The sequence below is a fragment of the Eleutherodactylus coqui genome, chromosome 5, assembly GCF_035609145.1.
Source record: "Eleutherodactylus coqui strain aEleCoq1 chromosome 5, aEleCoq1.hap1, whole genome shotgun sequence".
Taxonomy (NCBI): Eukaryota; Metazoa; Chordata; class Amphibia; order Anura; family Eleutherodactylidae; genus Eleutherodactylus; species Eleutherodactylus coqui.
This window is the reverse complement of record NC_089841.1, coordinates 2880619-2903401: the sequence shown is the minus strand read 5'-3', so window position 1 is coordinate 2903401 and position 22783 is coordinate 2880619. Positions and strand designations below refer to the sequence as shown.

At 48.4% G+C, this 22783-nt stretch overlaps 1 protein-coding gene across 1 annotated transcript in view; it reads right to left on the bottom strand.

Moving 5' to 3' along the window:
* Positions 1–22783, bottom strand: part of LOC136626856 (C-type lectin domain family 10 member A-like) — a 73405-nt gene that overhangs the window by 19942 nt on the left and 30680 nt on the right. Inside the window, exon 6 of the mRNA XM_066601814.1 lies at positions 16642–16665. Within this exon, the coding sequence (XP_066457911.1) occupies positions 16642–16665 (24 nt within the window). The remainder of the gene's footprint in view (positions 1–16641; positions 16666–22783) is intronic.

Here is a 22783-nt window from a genome sequence, read left to right as displayed (position 1 = left end):
CGAAAAATCTGCTCTGAAGTCGGGGGTCGTCTTATACACCGGTAATACAAAAAAAAAGTGTCAAAAAAAAAAATCAGTACTCACCTCCCACGGCGTTCTGTCGCGCTCCGGCAGGCTGTCGCTCCCTCCTGGTCCCTGGCAGAGCATTGCTTTCTGAATGCGGGGCTTGAAATCCCCGCCTCCAGAAAGCTAATACACACGCCGTCAGCCAGTTACAGCCATTCAATGACATCATTGAATGGCTGTGATTGGCTGAAGGCGCACGTGTGTTAGCAATCACACCCATTCAATGATGTCATTGAATAGTGTGATTGGCTGAAGCCACGTGTGTTTTAGCCAATCACAGCCATTCAATGATGCCATTGAATGGCTGTAACTGGCTGACGGCGTGTGTATTAGCTTTCTGGAGGCGGGGATTTCAAGCCCCGCATTCAGAAAGCAATGCTCTGCCGGAGACCAGGAGGGAGCGACAGCCTGCAGCTGCGCCGCAGAACGCTGGGGGAGGTAAGTAATGATTTTTTTTTTCTCCACTGTATTACCGGCGTATAAGGTGAAAGTTGGGGGGTCGCCTTATACGCCGGTATATACGGTATATACCCGGGGAATACAATATGTTTGCGCCACTGATAATGTCTGGGGAGAAGACTGCCGTTATTGGGGATTAGTGGGATGGAACGCAGGAACAGACTAGTCATATAAACTGCGAAGTGCCTTAAATAAGAAAGATAAGAGCGGGAAATCCCTAATTAGTCGTATAACCCTCCTTGAGAATAATAAGGATAGCAGGTATTGGAAGGCTGAACTTAGTATGCTGCTTGGCTTTAATATGGTTCTTACACTAACCATAGAAAATCCAAGCCCAGGGACGAGGGCACTTACTGTTTGGGGACATACCGGTATGGGAGGACAGATCCCTTAGGGAAGTTTAAAATAAGGGATATGGTAGATGCACCCGAATGGAAGCCTTCACTTAGTCCCGTGCCCATAATTAACCCCCTCCGCCGTGAGACAAAGACCTTGACGAACATGATGATCATAGCCGACCCTACCTTTGTCGACACCTTGACAGTAGCGACTGGCTACCCTGACCAGAATCTCTGGTTGGAGTTGATGAGGTACAATGCTAACAGGAGCAACAAGTCTAACTGTTGCGTGTGCGGTAGTGCCCAACTACACTCGGGGACGGTCCCCCTAAATCTCCCTGTAGATGCTGAAGAGTGGTTTATTAGTCTCTTCACGAACATTTCCACCAATCACACTGCTTGTGAGAAGTGGAAAAAGGAATACCCCATAATCACCCAAGTGCCTCGCCCCGGGGAGAGTATTACTGACTACCCTGGAAACTACACCTGCCAGGCAAATGGGCAGGGTGGAGGGAGATTTTTGGGGAACTCACTAACGGGTATTGCTCCTCCTACGGTATGATAGGAGGGGAATGGATGTAGAATCAGGTCCAGTCCTCAGGAGACGTTTACTGGCTTTGTGGAGACATGAGATAGAGAACCCGCCTGGAAGGTAATTGGACAGGGGAGTGTGCCTTAGTAAAGCCCTTATGCTCCTCCACATCCTGTCAGACAGCATTGAGGATAATGAGGTTACCCCCAATAGTTAATTTATCTCGATCCAACTCTGCTGTGTTTTGTGGTTATCCTGTCATGTTGGTCTATCCTTGTTTTCCGCATAGGTACGGCGGTTCCTTCCAGTCTTGTCACTAGGTAGTGTAGGGTCAGTGCAGGCGACCTGGACGTGTTCACCATTAGGACTATCTCCAGGAGGGACATTGGTGTGGGTGAAGATTAGGGAGTCCCAGGCCGTGCGTACCTGTGCACACTACTAGTATTGTAACATTATACTAGAGCGAGAAGAGAGACCCCTGGTGGTAGTTTTGATCTACACGTGTACATTGACGTCATAGGATAGCCAAGGGGGGTACCTGACAAGTTTTAAAAATTAGAGACCAAGTTAAAACTAGATTCGAGTCCATTTTCCTGATCATTATGGTAAATAAACGTTGATTGGATTAATTATGTTTATTATAATTAGCAGTGGTTTATAAATTATACTAGAGACGCCTTATAGGGACTAGTCGACCAATAGGACCTACCTCGACTATGACTTTTCAAAATAGAATGGCCTTAGATATGATTTTAGCTAAAAAGGGGAGTGTCTGTAAGAGGATAGGGGAGACTTGTTGTACCTACATCCCAGACGACACATGACCCGCAGGTAAATTAAGAAGCTGACCGCACTAACTAAAAAGAGCTAACCTTTGGGACCAGCACTCGCCATAGATGAGCGGGTGGTAAAGGATCCTGGCACAGACGGGCGTCGCTGTTGTAGGTGAACTGATGATTATCTTTTTCGTTCTAGTCTGCTGTGTTATCCCCTGTGTCAGAGAGAAATGTGAAACGGATGCTGGAAAAGCTACTCCCACAATGAGTTCGCTGGATGCATCCCCAGAAGGAGTGGACAAGTCCTACACCCCCTTGAAGACTCTAAAATGAACCTTCAACGCGCTCCAGTTATAGGCTCACGCGCAGAGAACTGTGAAAATTAGATGGAGAGTTAGAGGATAGACATTTTAAGGGGGTATTGTGATACACATGATGATTAGTCAGCATAAAATGTCTATCGATTTGTACTAAACTAGATGTATTACGCAGCTGCAATGACTTTTAACTTTGTGGAGGTTAATGGCCACACAATCTCATCATGGTATTTGCTGGACAATGGCATGGTGAAAGATGTGTGATGTAATGTTAGCTGAGTACATAAGTTGCACAAGCAGCCTCTAAGAGTTAAAGGTCATAGTGTTATATGTATACCTGTATTCAATACTGAGTGTTTTCCTAGCCCTTTTCCACCCCCCACACTGAAGTTATTTAAACAATGAGTTGTCACGTACACAGGAATTCCTTAAGGTTGCCTGCATGCTAAGAAGACAAAGTCCAAGCTACATCGGACTTGAGGAAGGGTGGGCAGAGAGGCGGGAGATTCTATATGATCCGACAAATGAGAATCTTATATGTTACTGATGTAATCTGTTGCACGCCCATTAAAGGGCAGGTGTCATGTGTTATAATAAAAAGCCTGAGGCTCTACACATTGTAGAGACTCTCCCAGCTTAGACTGATACCTTACGTCTGATCTGGTCAATAATGTGTGCACACTATACAATTTGGAAGCTACATAATACCCCGAAGCCTGCTGGAGGAAAATATGATCCAGCACATAGCAAAGGCAATGTAACTGCAAATATAACACGTAACCCATACATAATGCAAATGTAACACACAACTCGTACACAGTGTAAATATAACACACAACCCATACACAGTGCAGATATAACACACAACCCGTACACAGTGCAGATATAACACACAATCCGTACACAGTGCAGATATAACACACAACCCCATACACAGTGCAGATATAACACACAACCCCTACACAGTGCAGATATAACACACAACTCGTACACAGTGCAGATATAACACACAACCCCATACACAGTGCAGATATAACACACAACCCCATACACAGTGCAGATATAACACACAACCCCATACACAGTGCAGATATAACACACAACCCCTACACAGTGCAGATATAACACACAACCCCTACACAGTGCAGATATAACACACAACTCGTACACAGTGCAAATATAACACACAACCCATACACAGTGCAGATATAACACACAACCCCATACACAGTGCAGATATAACACATAACCCATACACAGTGCAAATAACCACCTCTTGGCCAAGGCACTCTTATGATCTGGCAGGAGCCCCTCCCCCCTTACTGTCCAGATAGGTGCAGTAGTCTTGTACTGAATACTGCTAGTGGCGTGATGCTTGTATAGGAAGAAAGTTCTGGAAGCTACCACGTGTCCACCGACGATCAGAGTGCTAGCACAGTCGTACTTAGTTGGGCGTATCCCTTTCTCATCTCACAAGTGTAATGTCATCACTGGAAGTTCCCAAAACGATCAGGCAGTGAATTCTGAAGTCAGCACCTTCTTCAACACCTAGGTTAATGCAGGTAGGTGCCCCTGCTGCTCCACAGTAAATGAAGGGTTAAAGGGGTTGTCCCGCGAGACAAACCCGATGCAGGGACCTAAAAAAAAATCCGCACAGCGCTTACCTGAATCCCCGCGCTCCGGTGACTTCTTACTTACCTGGTGAAGATGGCCGCCGGGATCTTCTCCCTCGGTGGACCGCAGGGCTTCTGTGCGGTCCATTGCTGATTCCAGCCTCCTGATTGGCTGGAATCGGCACGTGACGGGGCGGAGCTACACGGAGCCGCTCTCCGGCACGAGCGGCCCCATTCAGAAAAGAAGAAGACCGGACTGCGCAAGCGCGTCTAATCCGGCGATTAGACGCTGAAAATTAGACGGCACCATGGAGACGGGGACGCCAGCAACGGAGCAGGTAAGTGAATAACTTCTGTATGGCTCATAATTAATGCACAATGTACATTACAAAGTGCATTAATATGGCCATACAGAAGTGTATACCCCCACTTGCTTTCGCGGGACAACCCCTTTAAGCTCTTTTCCCCTTGCAGATCTTAGCCCAGTCCAGCACTCTGTATCAGCGATCTCCAGTCTTTATATCTCTTGTCAGGCTTGTCTAGCTTTCTGAGTGTGCTGAAGATCTGGTCTCTTGTTCCTCATGGGAAGTTTCTATCTCCAGCAGCCCGAGCTCCGCACAGCCCTGCAGAGCACAACTCCAAAACTGCCTAGAGCAGCACAAAAAAAAGTCCCCTGAGCATGCTCAGTTGACGCTCTCTAGGAATGTTGGGAATTGTAGTTTACAGTACATCAGGGAACTATGCATATAGCTCAGGTTTTCTTGTATCTGTACCCACTACTAAGGTAAGCCCCTTACAGCTACACCGTGATGGAAAACTACCTCCGGGGCGTCCATTCTGTGCAGACCCCTGTTACTAGACCTGCAAGGGGTAAGAGACCACTGGTTGCCAGAGGGAAGCAGTGTCCTGGCGGTAAGGAGGTTGGACCACCAGAGAGGGCTCCATTGGAGTTGAAAGGCTCTGAAAGCCCCAACCAGTCTCCTAAGCAGTGAAAACCAGGGTCTTTGAGGTGCTGGAGGTGCCAGGGGCTTGGGCATGTGTTGGCTCAGTGCCCCGTGACCAATGAGCCTATGGAGTGTGACAGTGCTTGGCAGCGGTCCTTGCTCGCACGAACGGTTTGCAATGCCTCATAGAGACTAAAGACTGAGCCGCAGCTGTGTCGCATAAGTGTAAACCACCATTCTGTGGAGGCTCTACTGGATGCGGGTAACCTGGTCACCTTAGTGCATGCCAGCCTGGTAGCAGAAGGCTTCATACCCGGTAAGCACATGAGTGTGGTGTGTATACATGGTGATACAAGGGTGTATCCTATGGCCCAGTGTAACTTTGAGACCTATGTCGGAACCATGACCTACAATATAGGTGTTGTCAAAGGGTTAATGCACAGCGTGATATTGGGACGCGATTTTCCTGTATTCTGGGACTTGTGGCGGAAAATGACAACCCCTTCTAAAGAGACTGATGCAAACCCAGCTGACCTTACCCCTCCGCAGGAAAGCGGGTCAATGTGGACGTTGAATCAGAGAATGTAACCTTTCCTTTACAGGTCTTGGCTGGAGATGAGGCTGAGGAGGAAGTTCACACTTTGGTTCAGGAGGTGTCTGATCTGGAGGATGCGCCTGGGAACTTTGGGACAACCCAATTAAGGGATCCCCCTCTTATCAATGCCAAAGAAAATGTTGTAGTGATAAATGGGGTATTAGTATATCTTGACACCACCAGGAAGTACTGGTGGAGTCAAGATTGACAGGGGGGTGACGCCCCCTGTACCTGATTGGCTGCACAGGAGCCTGCCAGTGTCGCTACACAAGAGGCACCCCCACCCGCATCCGAAGTGAGTTCCACATACTGGCGGCAGCAGGGAGGCAATATGGCCGGGGGGATTATCCGGTGTTATCTGGTGACCGGCCAGTGCAGAAGAACACGCTGCCAGCTTCTTCCCCCCCCACACAGCTAATGTGGCTTCTCCAGCGGCGGAGCATAACCGCTCAGGCCGCCAGCTGTCAGCGAGGGAGCGGCTGGCACGCATCTCTCTGTCACGGCGGTGACGAAGAAGTGGCATCTCGCAGCGGGGGAACGGCGACCACGGACCGCACTGTCATAGCAGCGGTGCAGTAGCTGTGAGTGCCACAGCCGCGAACATCTGACCATCCACGCAGCGGAACACAAGCGCTGAGGCCGGCAAATGTGAGCAGGGGACCTTTGGGTCTGGATAGCATGTTTTATTACACTTACATTATTAGATGTTAATGCTGCCATGTTCCTCCTGTCAAGCCCCTGGCTACTGGTGGCGTCAAGATACGCTAATACCAATAAATGGTGTGTTACAGGCACCGGGTTCTGGCCAATGGTTCCCCTATTATGCCATAAAAAATAGCTTGTTGTATAGAGTAACAAAAATAAGCAGGAAAATGGTGGGACAGTTGGTCGTGCCGAAGCTGTACAGGCACAAGGTGCTAGACTTGGCACATAACCATGTATTAGGAGGACACTTAGGAACTGATAAAACCCAGGATAGAATTCTTCAAAGATTCTTCTGGCCAGGGGTCTACAAGGACATAAAAGAGTACTGTGAGTCGTGCCCCACCTGTCAGAGCACCGCTCCTGTGTCGCACTTTCGCAGTCCCTTAGTGCCTCTCCCTATTATAGAGGTTTCCTTTGTGAGAATTGGGATGGATTTAGTGGGTCCCTACGAAATCGCTGAGAAGGTAGGCGACGTAGACTATAGAGTGCACCAGCCGGGGAAAAGGAAGCCGTATCAGGTGTACCATGTTAATTTAATAAAACTTTGGAAGGACAGAGAAGCTTTGGCTACCTCAAGCATCAGGAGGGATAGGCCACAGCCCTCCCTGCCCGATGTTCGAGTAGGTGAGGCCCTCTCAGTGTGTGACAATGGCCGGAGGCAGAAAGAGTTCCTGCAGAGGAACAGAGACAAATTCTCTCACCGGTCGTACACACGTCATAACACAGGATATCATAACTGAACCCGGGATGAAGGTAAACTTGAAACTGCACAGGATTCCAGAAGCCCGTAGGGAAGCGGTTTCTACCGAGGTTAAACGCATGCTGGAATTAGGGGTGATAGAGGAATCAAAAAGCGAGTGGTCAAGCCCCATTGTGTTAGTTCCCAAACCGGACGGTACTTGGGGGTTCTGCAATGATTTCAGGAAGTTAAACGAAATCCCCAAATTTGATGCGTATCCCATGCCCAGGGTGGATGAATTAATTGAGAGACTGGGTAATGCCAGATATATCACCACACTTGACCTCACCAAAGGGTACTGGCAAATACCTCTGACTGACACGGCCAAAGAGAAAACGGGCGGCACTTCTCAACCCCAGAGGGCCTGTTTCAGTACAGAGACATGCAGTTGGGTTACATGGAGCGCCTGCTACCTTCCAAAGGTTAATGGATCGGATTTTGAGGCCTCACCATAACTATTCTGCCGCGTACCTAGACGATGTATCAGAAAGAAAAGTTGAATCAGCAGCATAAATAATTCTTCCAATAAGGATCAGACCTGTGTGCAATCACCAGTAAGGAGATCCAAACCAAAACCTCCAAAGCCAAAGCCCAAATGTATGAGTAGGAACTGGCAGCACTTCAGGATGCTCGAGGAAGGCTTCTATAAGCTGAAACGTCGCTGTCTTTGGGTGATGGGAAAATAAAGATCATCTGATTTTACTGCATCCTGAAGTGCTGCCAGTTCCTACTCATACATTTGGCATACCTAGACGATGTCGTAGTCTATAGTACCGATTGGGAGAGTCACCTTGGGAAGGTACAGGCGGTCATGGATGCCATAAAAGGGGCAGGTTTAACCTTAAACCCTGGAAAATGTGCAGTAGCCCTGGAGGAAGCCAAGTACCTTGGCTATGTTATTGGCCATGGCCTCATTAAACCCCAGGTCAACAAGGTAGAGGCCATACAGGCATGGCCTAGACCGATAACAAAAAAACAGGTCAGGGCCTTTTTAGGAATGACCGGGTAGTGCCGTAGGTTTGTGTTTAACTTTGCCTCCTTGGCAGCACCACTTACAGACTTGACAAAAGGGGGCAAGTCGGTAATGGTGGCATGGTCAGCCGAGGCCGAGCAGGCCTTTCAAAATTTAAAGTCGGCCCTTTGCCAACGGCCAGTATTGATAACGGCCGACTTCTCAAAACAGTTCATTGTGCAGACGGATGCTTCTAATGTAGGGTTGGGTGCAGTGTTGTCCCAGTCCATAAATGGGGAAGAACATCCAGTACTGTATTTAAGCGGGAAGCTATCTCCTGCGGAGAAGAATTATGCTATTGTTGAACATGAATGTTTAGCAGTAAAATGGGCACTAGAAACGTTAAGGTATTATCTCTTGGGGAGACAGTTCAAATTGGTGTCAGACCATGCCCCCCTGACCTGGATGAAGCAAAATAAGGAAAAGAATGCGAGGGTGACGAGGTGGTTTCACTCACTTCAGAACTTCAAGTTCACCCTTGAATATAGACCAGGCAAATCACAAGGTAATGCTGATGCCCTGTCTAGGGTGCATTGTCTGATCACCAAGAAGACCCAGCCCTCCGGTCTGGAGAAGAGTGGGGGATAAGCAGACAGTTAAAGGGTGTAGTTGTGGATGGAGTATACCTTCCTCCCCGGCTGTTAGTCTGGACAGGGTGGCGCTCCAGTCCACAGCTTCACTCTGGTTCTCAGGAACCACAGCTGTAGGCCCTGACCCTGTTACTGGAGCATAAGAGACTACAGCTCCGGGTTAGTCAGGGCCGGACAGCCTGAGGAGGAAACCTCTGAGCACTTGGGATGGTGCAAACTGTGTTTATGCTTTGTATGGACTTGAGCACCCTGCGCGGTGCCTATGCTACCTTGAAGGACACTATTTTGTTTGCTGTGCTGGAAAAATAAAGCTTGACGTGAGTTCATCTACTGTTCTGGAGTCCCGTGTGTCGCTGCCGCCGCTCCCCTGGAGGACACTATGTCACAACGTGGGGAGTCAATGCGTTTTCTTTAGTGAGTATAACGTATGCATGACATACGCAGGATGACTGAGAACAATCACATTTATGTGATACATGGGATATAATATGATGTGTGCAATATGATGTCTGATATGTTCTGTGATATGATGTGTGATTGGATATGGGATGTTATTAGTGACTGCAGCTGTGGATGTGACTGGAGTATACAGCATGGTGTAACTGCAGACTAGTGAGGCAGCTCTGGAGGTGACTGCAGGATAGGATATCTTTTCAGGAGCTGGTTGTTAAAGGGCCGCACACGCAGGGGGGGATGATGTGGATGGTGGTCCGTGTCCTCTGTGCTCTCCCCATGTAGAGTATGGAGCATTATGACTACACCGAGATCCTTCAGGCGTTTCTGTCACAGATGCCAAAACCAACCCTGAGGCCGAGTCCCCGAAGGGATCAGATGGAACCATTCGCTGCCCTCCGTGACGCTGCCGCCACTTTGACTGGAAAGAGTTTTGGTCCTTTCCATTCAGGCTTTTGTCACACTGCTGTAATTGGCATCTGTGATGGAACCGCGTGACGCAATACCGCAGCGAAGTGACGCTCTGTGGAACCGCGAAGATAGAAAGGCGGGACTGCCAGGAGCACGACTTCCCACCAAAATATGGCAGGACCGGTACCAAATGCAAAGTCACCATAAAGGGCCTGATCCAAATTAGGCCCACGTAGGCCGTATGGAAGTAGATCAGCGGTGACCGCATAGTGGGTGTAATGAAAATGGCGTCCTCATTCCTCCGCAGTCAGCATACAACGTTTTGACTCCTTGTATGCCGACTGGATGAAGACGACATTTTTATTACATCTACCATGCGGTCACCGCTGTTCTACTTCTATATGCTCTGTGGAACCGCATGACGCAATACCGCAGCGAAGTGACGCTTGTGGAGCCGCTGTCGTGGGGACAAATCGTCTTTTGTGTAGGGGCCTGGAAAAAGGCTCTACGTAGCGCTGTGTAGTTATGGGGACCGGTAATATAATAACCGGCCCTTGGGGTTCATCTGAGTCAGTTTACACAGCAGCATGCAGCCAGTTCATCACACCGGTTAGAAGAAACCGCTTAGGAGACTCCGATGAGGCAGGGAGCCTACAACTGGATAGGCTGTGATTGGCTGCAGACAGATTGGTCAGGTGACAGAGGTGATTAATAGGTGGACAATGGTGGCAGAAGGAGTTTAAGAAATAAGTAAAGAGTGTAAAGAATAGAGGAACGCTGGGCCAGAGAGAAAGAAAGTGAGAGGTGCCAGACGGAGGAGTGCCAGGCGGAGGAGCGCCAGGCAGAGAGAAAGAAAGTGAGAGGTGCCAGGCGGAGGAGCGCCAAGAAGAGGAGCGCCAAGAAGAGGAGCGCCAAGAAGAGGAGCGCCAAGAAGAGGAGCGCTAGGCCAGAGAGAAAGAAAGTGAGAGGTGCCAGGTGGAGGAGCGCCAGGCAGAGGAGCGCCAGGCAGAGAGAAAGAAAGTGAGAGGTGCCAGGCGGAGGAGCGCCAAGAGGAGCGCCAGGCAGAGAGAAAGAAAGTGAGAGGTGCCAGGCGGAGGAGCGCCAAGAGGAGCGCCAGGCAGAGAGAAAGAAAGTGAGAGGTGCCAGGCGGAGGAGCGCCAAGAGGAGCGCCAGGCAGAGAGAAAGAAAGTGAGAGGTGCCAGGCAGAGGAGCGCCAAGAAGAGGAGCGCCAAGAAGAGGAGCGCTAGGCCAGAGAGAAAGAAAGTGAGAGGCGCCAGGCAGAGGAGCGCCAAGAAGAGGAGCACCAAGAAGAGGTTCGCCAAGAAGAGGAGTGCCCAACAGAAGAAAAGAAAGCACCAGGAGAGAGAAGTGAAAAGAGACAGAGATCAGCCGTGACAGAGAGAGAAACGAGAGAAATCTGAGAAACTGTGAGTAACTGAGGAGGAGGGAAGCTGTGACCGTGAATAAAAAAAAAGATGTAAGTATGAAGAAGGCCAGAGAGAAGACCTCCAGAGTATGCTGCCAGGATAGGAGGAGTCAGACACAGGTAGCTACATTGTTGCAGTTTGTGTCTCAGTTATTATGCACTGGATGTGATGCAGTTAACCCCTTCAGCTCACTGTTTTATCTAATAATATCGAGGTTACAGCAATTTAAGCTAAATGTCTATTACTCCACACCTCCCCCCTCACAACTACAAAGTGTGCCCCAGGGCACCGGCGTCCAAACAAATCACAATGAATTGCCACAAAGAGGAATAATAAAATTAGTGCCCATAGCACTTTGCGGCGGCACGACGCCCATTAGTGGCATCTATGAACAGGATGAAATCCTGTGACTTTACAACTGCCATTTCAAGTGATCACATCGTATAAATCAGGGGTCCACAACCTTTTTTGCACCAGGGACCAGCTTCAAGCAAGACCATTTTTCAATGGCTCGGCAAGGTGGGGGTGGGGCAGGGGCTGGGCTTTGGTCATATGGGGGCCGAGTTATGGAGGGCGATTGGAATTTAGTGCATACTTCTCATTTCATTATGACATTTATAGTGTGCTGTACAGCTGTAACAGGGAGGCATTTAGAGCTAATGGGAGCCTAACAGGAAAACTAACCCTAAGGCCGCCTGCAGACGAGTGGGTCGGATCCGGCAGCGAGAATTCTCGCCGCGCGATCCGACCCGAGCGCCTGCAGAGACGAGCGCGTACTCACCCGCGCCTGGCGGCCCCGGCGGCCCCGGCTCTTTCATGTGCCGGCTGCCGCGCAGCCGGCGCATGCGCAGACCGGAGCCGGCGGTCGGGTGAGTGCGTGCCCCGCAGAAAATTAGAACATGCCGCGGTTTGTTTGCCGCGCGAGATTTCGCGCGGCCAAACCGCGGCCGTCTGCATAGGAGTGCGTATTGTAATGCACTCCTATGCAAACTTTCAGCGGCGGAAATCCCGCGGCGGGATTTCCGCTCGTGTGCAGGCGGCCTAACCCTCCAGGCCAGCCAAACATCACTGCAGATGCTGTAGCTATCTGTCCTAGGTGCCGGCATCCCCCTTCCATCTCCCTTGGGCAACCGCTACCCGCCACCTTCACTGACAGTGTGATCGTGGGGGCGCTAGAGGAATCCCCCTGCTGTTAAGCTGTGCCTCCGCTCCCTCACTGCTCCATCCCCCAACTATTCTCACCCAGTGTGCAAGACTGTGGTTGGATAAAGAAAGAAGGGAGAGACCAAAACTAGGGTTGGCTTGTGGGCCAGTGGGGATACACAAACAGCATGGTCACCTACATGCACCCCGGCGGTAAACACTCAGAGTGCCGGACAGGAGGCCATGCAGAGGCGCACTCACACTGAAGAATGTCCCTGAAGAATGTCCTGGAGCTACAAGCGGGTCAGAGCCAGTCTGACAAGAAGGAGATCTTCCATATTGTACAGAAGGACGTTGCAGCAGTAGCCGGAGTGCATCCGCCGTCTGCAAGAAAATGGAAGAACTGCAGGCGAGATTAGACAGGCGAGAGGACTCAATAGTCCTGCCACACAAGGGTGATTCCCGTCCAGCTGCCACGTCTACCAGAACACGACCGAGTAGACCAGGCCCAGTTATCTGCAGGTATTGCCAGAGGAGAGGACATACCGAAAAAGACTGTTGGCAGTTAAACGGATATCCCCTGAGGCCAATGACCGTCCCTCAGGGAAACCAAGAGTAGGTCCAGCAATCCCCAGATGATTCTTAAAGTATGTAGAACCCTGCCCGGAGATTCTCATTCACCTCGGTCACATACCTTTTCCAGCGCTACCAGATACAGGATCTCAGGTGACCACCATACACAGAGCCATATTTCAGAAGTATTGGTCCCTACAAGAACTAGTACAACCTCTGGAACAGGTTATGAACATTGTCGCTACCAATGGACAAAATGTTCCCTTAGCAGGCTACTGGGAGGCTACAGTGATGACCGGGAATGCTGAACTGCCTCATCAAGGGATCTTAGTCATAGATGTAGCAGAGAGAAATGCTCCAGCCATCATTTGGGGCATGAAAATCGAACAATATCACACATAAAGATGCCTATCCTTTGCCTCGAATCGAAGAATCCCTCACTACTTTGGGGTCAGCAGCTCACTTCTCCACCCTAGACTTGACGTCTGGATAGTGGTAAGTACCCATGCCTCAAAAGGACAAGGAGAAAACAGCTTTTGCTACCCCAATGGGGCTATACGAGTTCAATTCTATGCCCTTCAGCCTATGTAATGCTGCTGCCACTTTTCAAAGACTCATGAAAAGATGCTTTGGTCATAAGAATTTTGAAACGGCGCTGCTATATGTGCACAATACCATTGTATACTCCAAGACTTATGACGACCATCTGAAACACCTGGCTGAAGTGTTCGAGATACTTGTTCACCATCACCTTAACGTAAAACCATCCAAATGTCATCTGTTACAAACACAAGCATGATACTTGGGACACGTCGTGAGTGTGGAAGGAGTTAGACCCCATCCAGAGAAGATTGCAGAGGTACAAGAATGGCCAAGACCCAAAACGGTTAAACAAGTGAGGAGTTTCTTAAGATTTGCAGGATGCTACCGAAGATTTATCCCCAATTTCACCAGAATTGCTGAACCATTGCACCATTGATCTGGGGAACGTCAAACAAAACTGCAGAAAAACCATCTACATCACATGGGAGAAAGAACAAGAAGATTTAGAAATCCTGCAAAATAAGTTAATATCCCCTCCGGTCCTGGGATGTCCGGATTACAACAAACCCTTTATAGTATACACTGATGCGAGTAAGCGAGCCAACTCCAAGGTGATAGAGAGAGAGTGATAGCATGTGCAAGCCGTTCTCTGAAAGGAGCAGAAAGAAATGACCAGAGCTACAGCTCATTTAAATTGGAGCTCTTAGCTCTTTTATGGGCTGTGAAGGAGAAGTTCAAAGACTTCTTGATCGCATCCACATACATTGCTTACACAGATAATAACCCTCTTGCACATGTAAAGTCAGCAAAATTGGGAGTTCTTGAACAGAGATGGACTTCACGGCTAGCCAACTTCAACTTTACCATCAAATATAGAGCCGTAAGACTAACGTCCACGCTGATGCACTATCCAGACAACCAACATCAGTAGATTACTCCATGGAAGAAGATCAATGGGAGGAGATAGAGATGCCTGACTTTGGCTACTACAACATACAACAGAACGTCATCCAAACCGCTGGTACTAATGAAGACAAACCTGGGGAAGAAAAACAGTAGATTGATCTTCATACTGAAAGTCACACCTTAGGAGAACTCAGTCTGTTCTTGACCCATAGTACTGTACCCGTCAGAGTGAGAAACGGGAAAACTGACCCAGAATTTCATCAGTTGTTGTGGCAAAGAAAAATACTCTCTGTATAGAGGAACCATAGACCCTATCACCTATTCAGAGATACACCAAATCCTCATTCTACAAAGAGATGCACATCTTGTACTAACCACGTACCATGACCAATATGGGCACAAAACAGAGAATACCATCCGGAGAAGATTCTACTGGGTAGGAATGAGAAGAGATATAGAGACATGGTGTTTAAAGTGCTAAACGTGTGCTAAAAGGAGAAACAACAAAGCTGACCAAAAACTCCTTAACACCTAATAGTGACCAAGAAACCGTTAGAGCTGCTTGCCCTTGACCACTTGAATATTGAGCAGAGTAGGAGTGGCTATACCTGCTTGCTTACCATAATAGACCACTACACTAAGTTCACAGTAGCGATTCCCGTAAGAGACTTATCTGCCAAAATGCTTTGGAAACACTTTATATTGCCTTATGGAAGACCAGAAAAGATCCTCACTGATCAAGGAACAGCATTGAGTCTCAACTATTTCAAGAACTGTGTGAGCTGTATCAATGCACCAAGATCTGAACAACACCATACCACCCTCAGGGAAATGGGGGCTGCGAGAAAATGAACCAGACGATACTAAATCTATTATGCACCATACCAACCTCCAAGAGAAGTGATTGGCCGGGTACACTACCTGAATTCATGTATGTACACAACAACACCATCCATTGTACAACGGGATACACTCCTTATTATCTCATGTTTGGTCGACAAGGGAAATTGCCTCCTGATTTGTCAGTGGGAGTCCAAGTGTCTGAAGATCCAAACCCTTTACCCACCGCAGAATGGATTCACGATCTACAAAGATGTCTGAAAACAGCCCAAGAAATTGTAGACAGCCGCATGGAGCAAGTCCATAAAAGACAAGAACAAGAGTTTAACTTGGAAGCCAAGGCTGAACCATTAACAAGAGGAACAAAAGTGGGGCAATGAAAGAACCCCGAACAGGAAAGCTAGACGACAGATGGGAAGCCATGCCTTACACCATAATAGGAATACCCTTTCCAGAAAAAAACCTGTATCATACTGCTCAAGATGGAAGAGTCCCCAAGATGGTTACTGAAACAGGCTACAAAACTCTGCTTACTGGACCCCACATCAGAAGAAGACAAAGCTACACCAAACCCAATGAAGAGAACAGAAAGTACAAGAAACCTTGGTGAATTTGGCATCAACAACCCCCTATCCTGGTACTTAGGTTCTGCAATGCAGTGTCCGGGGTGGTACAACATAATAGACCATAAATCCATTAAAACAGACTTCTATGAAGTAAGACTGGTTTTATGGATTTATGATATAGGATTTTGTTGGTTGGAGAAGAAAGGGTTAATTAAAATCTGCATGACAACCACGCTGTTCCCCCATTGGCTGTCTGTCATCCAGCTCCCCATTGGCCATTCTGCTGTATGGCAACAGCTTAGCGATTGGCTGGCAGACAGTGGGGTGATTGTGAGAGGAAGCCTGTGATTGGTAGAAAACAAGGAGGACAGCTGGGGGTCCGTCAGTAAAAAAATCAGTGAGGAAAGGGTGAGCATCAAGTAAGAGCAGGAGGAGACAGAGCTGTGAGAAGGAAAGGTGGAGAGTAATACAAGAGATTATAATGGAGAGATAGAGAAAGAGTTGTGAGTGCCGAAGAAAATTATTGAAAGAAGATATCTCTTCAATCCTCAAATTCCAGTAAGGACCTCTGCTACCTGTCAACGGCCTAAAGTCAATGATCATTAAGAAGAATCGTGAGTTGTATCGTTTTACCCGTAAACCCGACTCCTGGAGCTTCAATCTCACCAAAGACCACCTGCATGGCACTGAGTACTACGGCTCCCTCCAGGGGAAGGGACTACAACCCCCAATATCACCAAACCCCTTACAAACACTTTGTTCACAGCGAGCTCAGGTCTGGCTATCAACTGGCGTCACGACAACAGTTACTATCATCCCTACCCGACCACGAGTAGTGGTCATTTAAAGGCTTACGCCAAATATTCTGTGGGTCGCGGCCCGCCTGTTTACTAGACCCTACTGTGGAGGACGCATCAGAAAGAGATAAAACTGCGCCAAATCCAATAAAGAGAACAGAAAGTAAGAAACATCGGAGAATGTGACCTCAACAACCCCCCAACATGATACTTAAATCCTGCACTGTAGGGTCCGGAGGGGGTATCACACTGGCATCCCATATCACGTTATGTAGAAGTGATAATTCACCACTCACCATCAGCGGCCGGAACGGGAGAACCTGCGGAAGAGCAGAGACTACCATCAGAAGAGAGGTGGCACACAAAGAGCGCTATATACACAGATCTACCGATGGAGAGCGCTATATACACAGATCTACCGATGGAGAGCGCTATATACACAGATCTACCGATGGAGAGCGCTATATACATAGGTCTACTGAATGAGAGCAATACATACCCCTCCCCCATACCAACGCTATTCGCACAGCTCCACCCTCCATACTGATGATATAAGTACAACTCTAACCACCATATTGACGATCTACGTACAGCTCCACCCTCCATACTAACGCTATACATACAGCTCCACCCCCATACTGATGCTATACATACAGCTCCACCCCCATACTGATGCTATACATACAGCTCCACCCTCATACTGATGCTATACATACAGCTCCACCCTCATACTGATGCTATACATACAGCTCCACCCTCCATACTGATGCTATACATACAGCTCCACCCTCTCAACTGACGCTATACGTACAGCTCCACCCTCCATACTGACGCTATACATACAGCTCCACCCTCCATACTGATGCTATACGTACAGCTCCACCCCCATACTGACGCTATACATACAGCTCCACCCTCATACTGATGCTATACATACAGCTCCACCCCCATACTGATGCTATACATACAGCTCCACCCTCCATACTGATGCTATACATACAGCTCCACCCTCCATACTGATGCTATACGTACAGCTCCACCCCCATACTGACGCTATACATACAGCTCCACCCTCATACTGATGCTATACATACAGCTCCACCCCCATACTGATGCTATACATACAGCTCCACCCTCCATACTGATGCTATACATACAGCTCCACCCTCATACTGATGCTATACATACAGCTCCACCCTCCATACTAACGCTATACATACAGCTCCACCCCCATACTGATGCTATACATACAGCTCCACCCCCATACTGATGCTATACATACAGCTCCACCCTCATACTGATGCTATACATACAGCTCCACCCTCATACTGATGCTATACATACAGCTCCACCCTCCATACTGATGCTATACATACAGCTCCACCCTCTCAACTGACGCTATACGTACAGCTCCACCCTCCATACTGACGCTATACATACAGCTCCACCCTCCATACTGATGCTATACGTACAGCTCCACCCCCATACTGACGCTATACATACAGCTCCACCCTCATACTGATGCTATACATACAGCTCCACCCCCATACTGATGCTATACATACAGCTCCACCCTCCATACTGATGCTATACATACAGCTCCACCCTCCATACTGATGCTATACGTACAGCTCCACCCCCATACTGACGCTATACATACAGCTCCACCCTCATACTGATGCTATACATACAGCTCCACCCCCATACTGATGCTATACATACAGCTCCACCCTCCATACTGATGCTATACATACAGCTCCACCCTCATACTGATGCTATACATACAGCTCCACCCCCATACTGACGCTATATGTACAGCTCCACCCCCATACTGACGCTATACATACAGCTCCACCCTCATACTGATGCTATACATACAGCTCCACCCCCATACTGATGCTATACATACAGCTCCACCCTCCATACTGATGCTATACATACAGCTCCACCCTCATACTGATGCTATACATACAGCTCCACCCCCATACTGATGCTATACATACAGCTCCACCCTCATACTGATGCTATACATACAGCTCCACCCCCATACTGACGCTATACATACAGCTCCACCCCCATACTGACGCTATACATACAGCTCCACCCCCATACTGATGCTATACATACAGCTCCACCCTCATACTGATGCTATACATACAGCTCCACCCTCCATACTGATGCTATACATACAGCTCCACCCTCATACTGATGCTATACATACAGCTCCACCCCCATACTGATGCTATACATACAGCTCCACCCTCCATACTGATGCTATACGTACAGCTCCACCCCCATACTGACGCTATACATACAGCTCCACCCCCATACTGACGCTATACATACAGCTCCACCCCCATACTGATGCTATACATACAGCTCCACCCTCATACTGATGTTATACATACAGCTCCACCCCCATACTGATGCTATACATACAGCTCCACCCTCATACTGATGCTATACATACAGCTCCACCCCCATACTGATGCTATACATACAGCTCCACCCTCATACTGATGTTATACATACAGCTCCACCCTCATACTGATGCTATACATACAGCTCCACCCCCATACTGATGCTATACATACAGCTCCACCCTCATACTGATGCTATACATACAGCTCCACCCCCATACTGATGCTATACATACAGCTCCACCCCCATACTGATGCTATACATACAGCTCCACCCTCTCAACTGACGCTATACGTACAGCTCCACCCTCCATACTGACGCTATACATACAGCTCCACCCTTTCAACTGACGCTATACGTACAGCTCTAACCCCCATATTGATGATATTCGTACAGCTCCACCCCCATACTGACGCTATACATACAACTCTAACCCCCATATTGATGATATTCGTACAGCTCCACCCCCATACTGACGCTATACATACAGCTCCACCCTCATACTGATGCTATACATACAGCTCCACCCTCCATACTGATGCTATACATACAGCTCCACCCCCATACTGATGCTATACATACAGCTCCACCCTCATACTGATGCTATACATACAGCTCCACCCCCATACTGATGCTATACATACAGCTCCACCCTCATACTGATGCTATACATACAGCTCCACCCTCATACTGATGCTATACATACAGCTCCACCCCCATACTGATGCTATACATACAGCTCCACCCCCATACTGATGCTATACATACAGCTCCACCCTCTCAACTGACGCTATACATACAGCTCCACCCTCCATACTGACGCTATACATACAGCTCCACCCTCCATACTGATGCTATACATACAGCTCCACCCCCATACTGATGCTATACATACAGCTCCACCCTCATACTGATGCTATACATACAGCTCCACCCCCATACTGATGCTATACATACAGCTCCACCCTCATACTGATGCTATACATACAGCTCCACCCTCATACTGATGCTATACATACAGCTCCACCCTCATACTGATGCTATACATACAGCTCCACCCCCATACTGATGCTATACATACAGCTCCACCCCCATACTGACGCTATACATACAGCTCCACCCCCATACTGACGCTATACATACAGCTCCACCCTCCATACTGATGCTATACATACAGCTCCACCCCCATACTGATGCTATACATACAGCTCCACCCTCATACTGATGCTATACATACAGCTCCACCCTCATACTGATGCTATACATACAGCTCCACCCCCATACTGATGCTATACATACAGCTCCACCCTCCATACTGATGCTATACATACAGCTCCACCCCCATACTGATGCTATACATACAGCTCCACCCTCATACTGATGCTATACATACAGCTCCACCCCCATACTGATGCTATACATACAGCTCCACCCCCATACTGACGCTATACATACAGCTCCACCCTCCATACTGATGCTATACATACAGCTCCACCCCCATACTGATGCTATACATACAGCTCCACCCTCATACTGATGCTATACATACAGCTCCACCCCCATACTGATGCTATACATACAGCTCCACCCTCATACTGATGCTATACATACAGCTCCACCCTCATACTGATGCTATACATACAGCTCCACCCCCATACTGATGCTATACATACAGCTCCACCCTCCATACTGATGCTATACATACAGCTCCACCCTCATACTGATGCTATACATACAGCTCCACCCCCATACTGATGCTATACATACAGCTCCACCCTCATACTGATGCTATACATACAGCTCCACCCTCATACTGATGCTATACATACAGCTCCACCCCCATACTGATGCTATACATACAGCTCCACCCCCATACTGATGCTATACATACAGCTCCACCCTCTCAACTGACGCTATACGTACAGCTCCACCCTCCATACTGACGCTATACATACAGCTCCACCCTTTCAACTGACGCTATACGTACAGCTCTAACCCCCATATTGATGATATTCGTACAGCTCCACCCCCATACTGACGCTATACATACAACTCTAACCCCCATATTGATGATATTCATACAGCTCCACCCCCATACTGATGCTATACGTAAGCTCCACCCTCATACTGACGCTATACATACAGCTCCACCCCCATACTGACGCTATACATACAGCTCCACCCCCATACTGACGCTATACATACAGCTCCACCCTCATACTGACGCTATACATACAGCTCCACCCTCATACTGATGCTATACATACAGCTCCACCCCCATACTGACGCTATACATACAACTCTAACCCCCATATTGATGATATTCGTACAGCTCCACCCCCATACTGACGCTATACATACAGCTCCACCCTCATACTGACGCTATACATACAGCTCCACCCCCATACTGACGCTATACATACAGCTCCACCCTCCATACTGATGCTATACATACAGCTCCACCCCCATACTGATGCTATACATACAGCTCCACCCTCATACTGATGCTATACATACAGCTCCACCCTCATACTGATGCTATACATACAGCTCCACCCTCATACTGATGCTATACATACAGCTCCACCCCCATACTGATGCTATACATACAGCTCCACCCCCATACTGATGCTATACATACAGCTCCACCCTCTCAACTGACGCTATACGTACAGCTCCACCCTCCATACTGACGCTATACATACAGCTCCACCCTTTCAACTGACGCTATACGTACAGCTCCACCCTCCATACTGACGCTATACGTACAGCTCTAACCCCCATATTGATGATATTCGTACAGCTCCACCCCCATACTGACGCTATACATACAACTCTAACCCCCATATTGATGATATTCATTCAGCTCCACCCCCATACTGATGCTATACGTAAGCTCCACCCTCATACTGACGCTATACATACAGCTCCACCCCCATACTGACGCTATACATACCGCTCCACCCTCCATACTGACGCTATACATACAGCTCCACCCTCATACTGACGCTATACATACAGCTCCACCCTCATACTGATGCTATACATACAGCTCCACCCCCATACTGATGCTATACATACAGCTCCACCCCCATACTGATGCTATACATACAGCTCCACCCCCATACTGACGCTATACATACAGCTCCACCCCCATACTGACGCTATACATACAGCTCCACCCCCATACTGACGCTATACATACAGCTCCACCCTCATACTGATGCTATACATACAGCTCCACCCTCATACTGATGGTATACATACAGCTCCACCCCCATACTGATGCTATACATACAGCTCCACCCCCATACTGATGCTATACATACAGCTCCACCCCCATACTGATGCTATACATACAGCTCCACCCCCATACTGATGCTATACATACAGCTCCACCCCCATACTGACGCTATACGTACAGCTCCACCCTCCATACTGATGCTATACATACAGCTCCACCCCCATACTGATGCTATACATACAGCTCCACCCCCATACTGATGCTATACATACAGCTCCACCCCCAGCTCCACCCCCATGCAGCTCCCCGCTGGTAATCACACTGGGGAGTCCTAATACAGCCGGCATTCCGATGCGCTTGCGGGTCCCCGTCGCTCCTGCAGGCTGCCCCGATGTCCTCCGTGCCGGCAGAGCATTTTTTTCTGGAAGCGGGGCTTGAATTCCCTGCCTACAGCAAACACAACGCTCTGATTGGCTGGGCAGCGCCGGCGTCAGCCAATGAAAGGTCCAAACGTTGCTGTCCATTACGTGTCATGGGGAATTAAGGACGTGTTTTGTACTGTCAGCTTGGTGCTGCCGCTTCTACTTCATGTGGATTATATGTGGGGAAGGTGGTCAGATTCCTGAAGCCTCATCATCGTATAAGTCCGGCCACAAGCGATGCTGCTGGGAATTCCCTTTATTTGATGGTATCGTAAAGTTAGTGATGGAAAATTGACTATTTAGACAAGAAGGTTTGAAAAAATGTGTTAATGAAGGCATTTTGGCTGATAG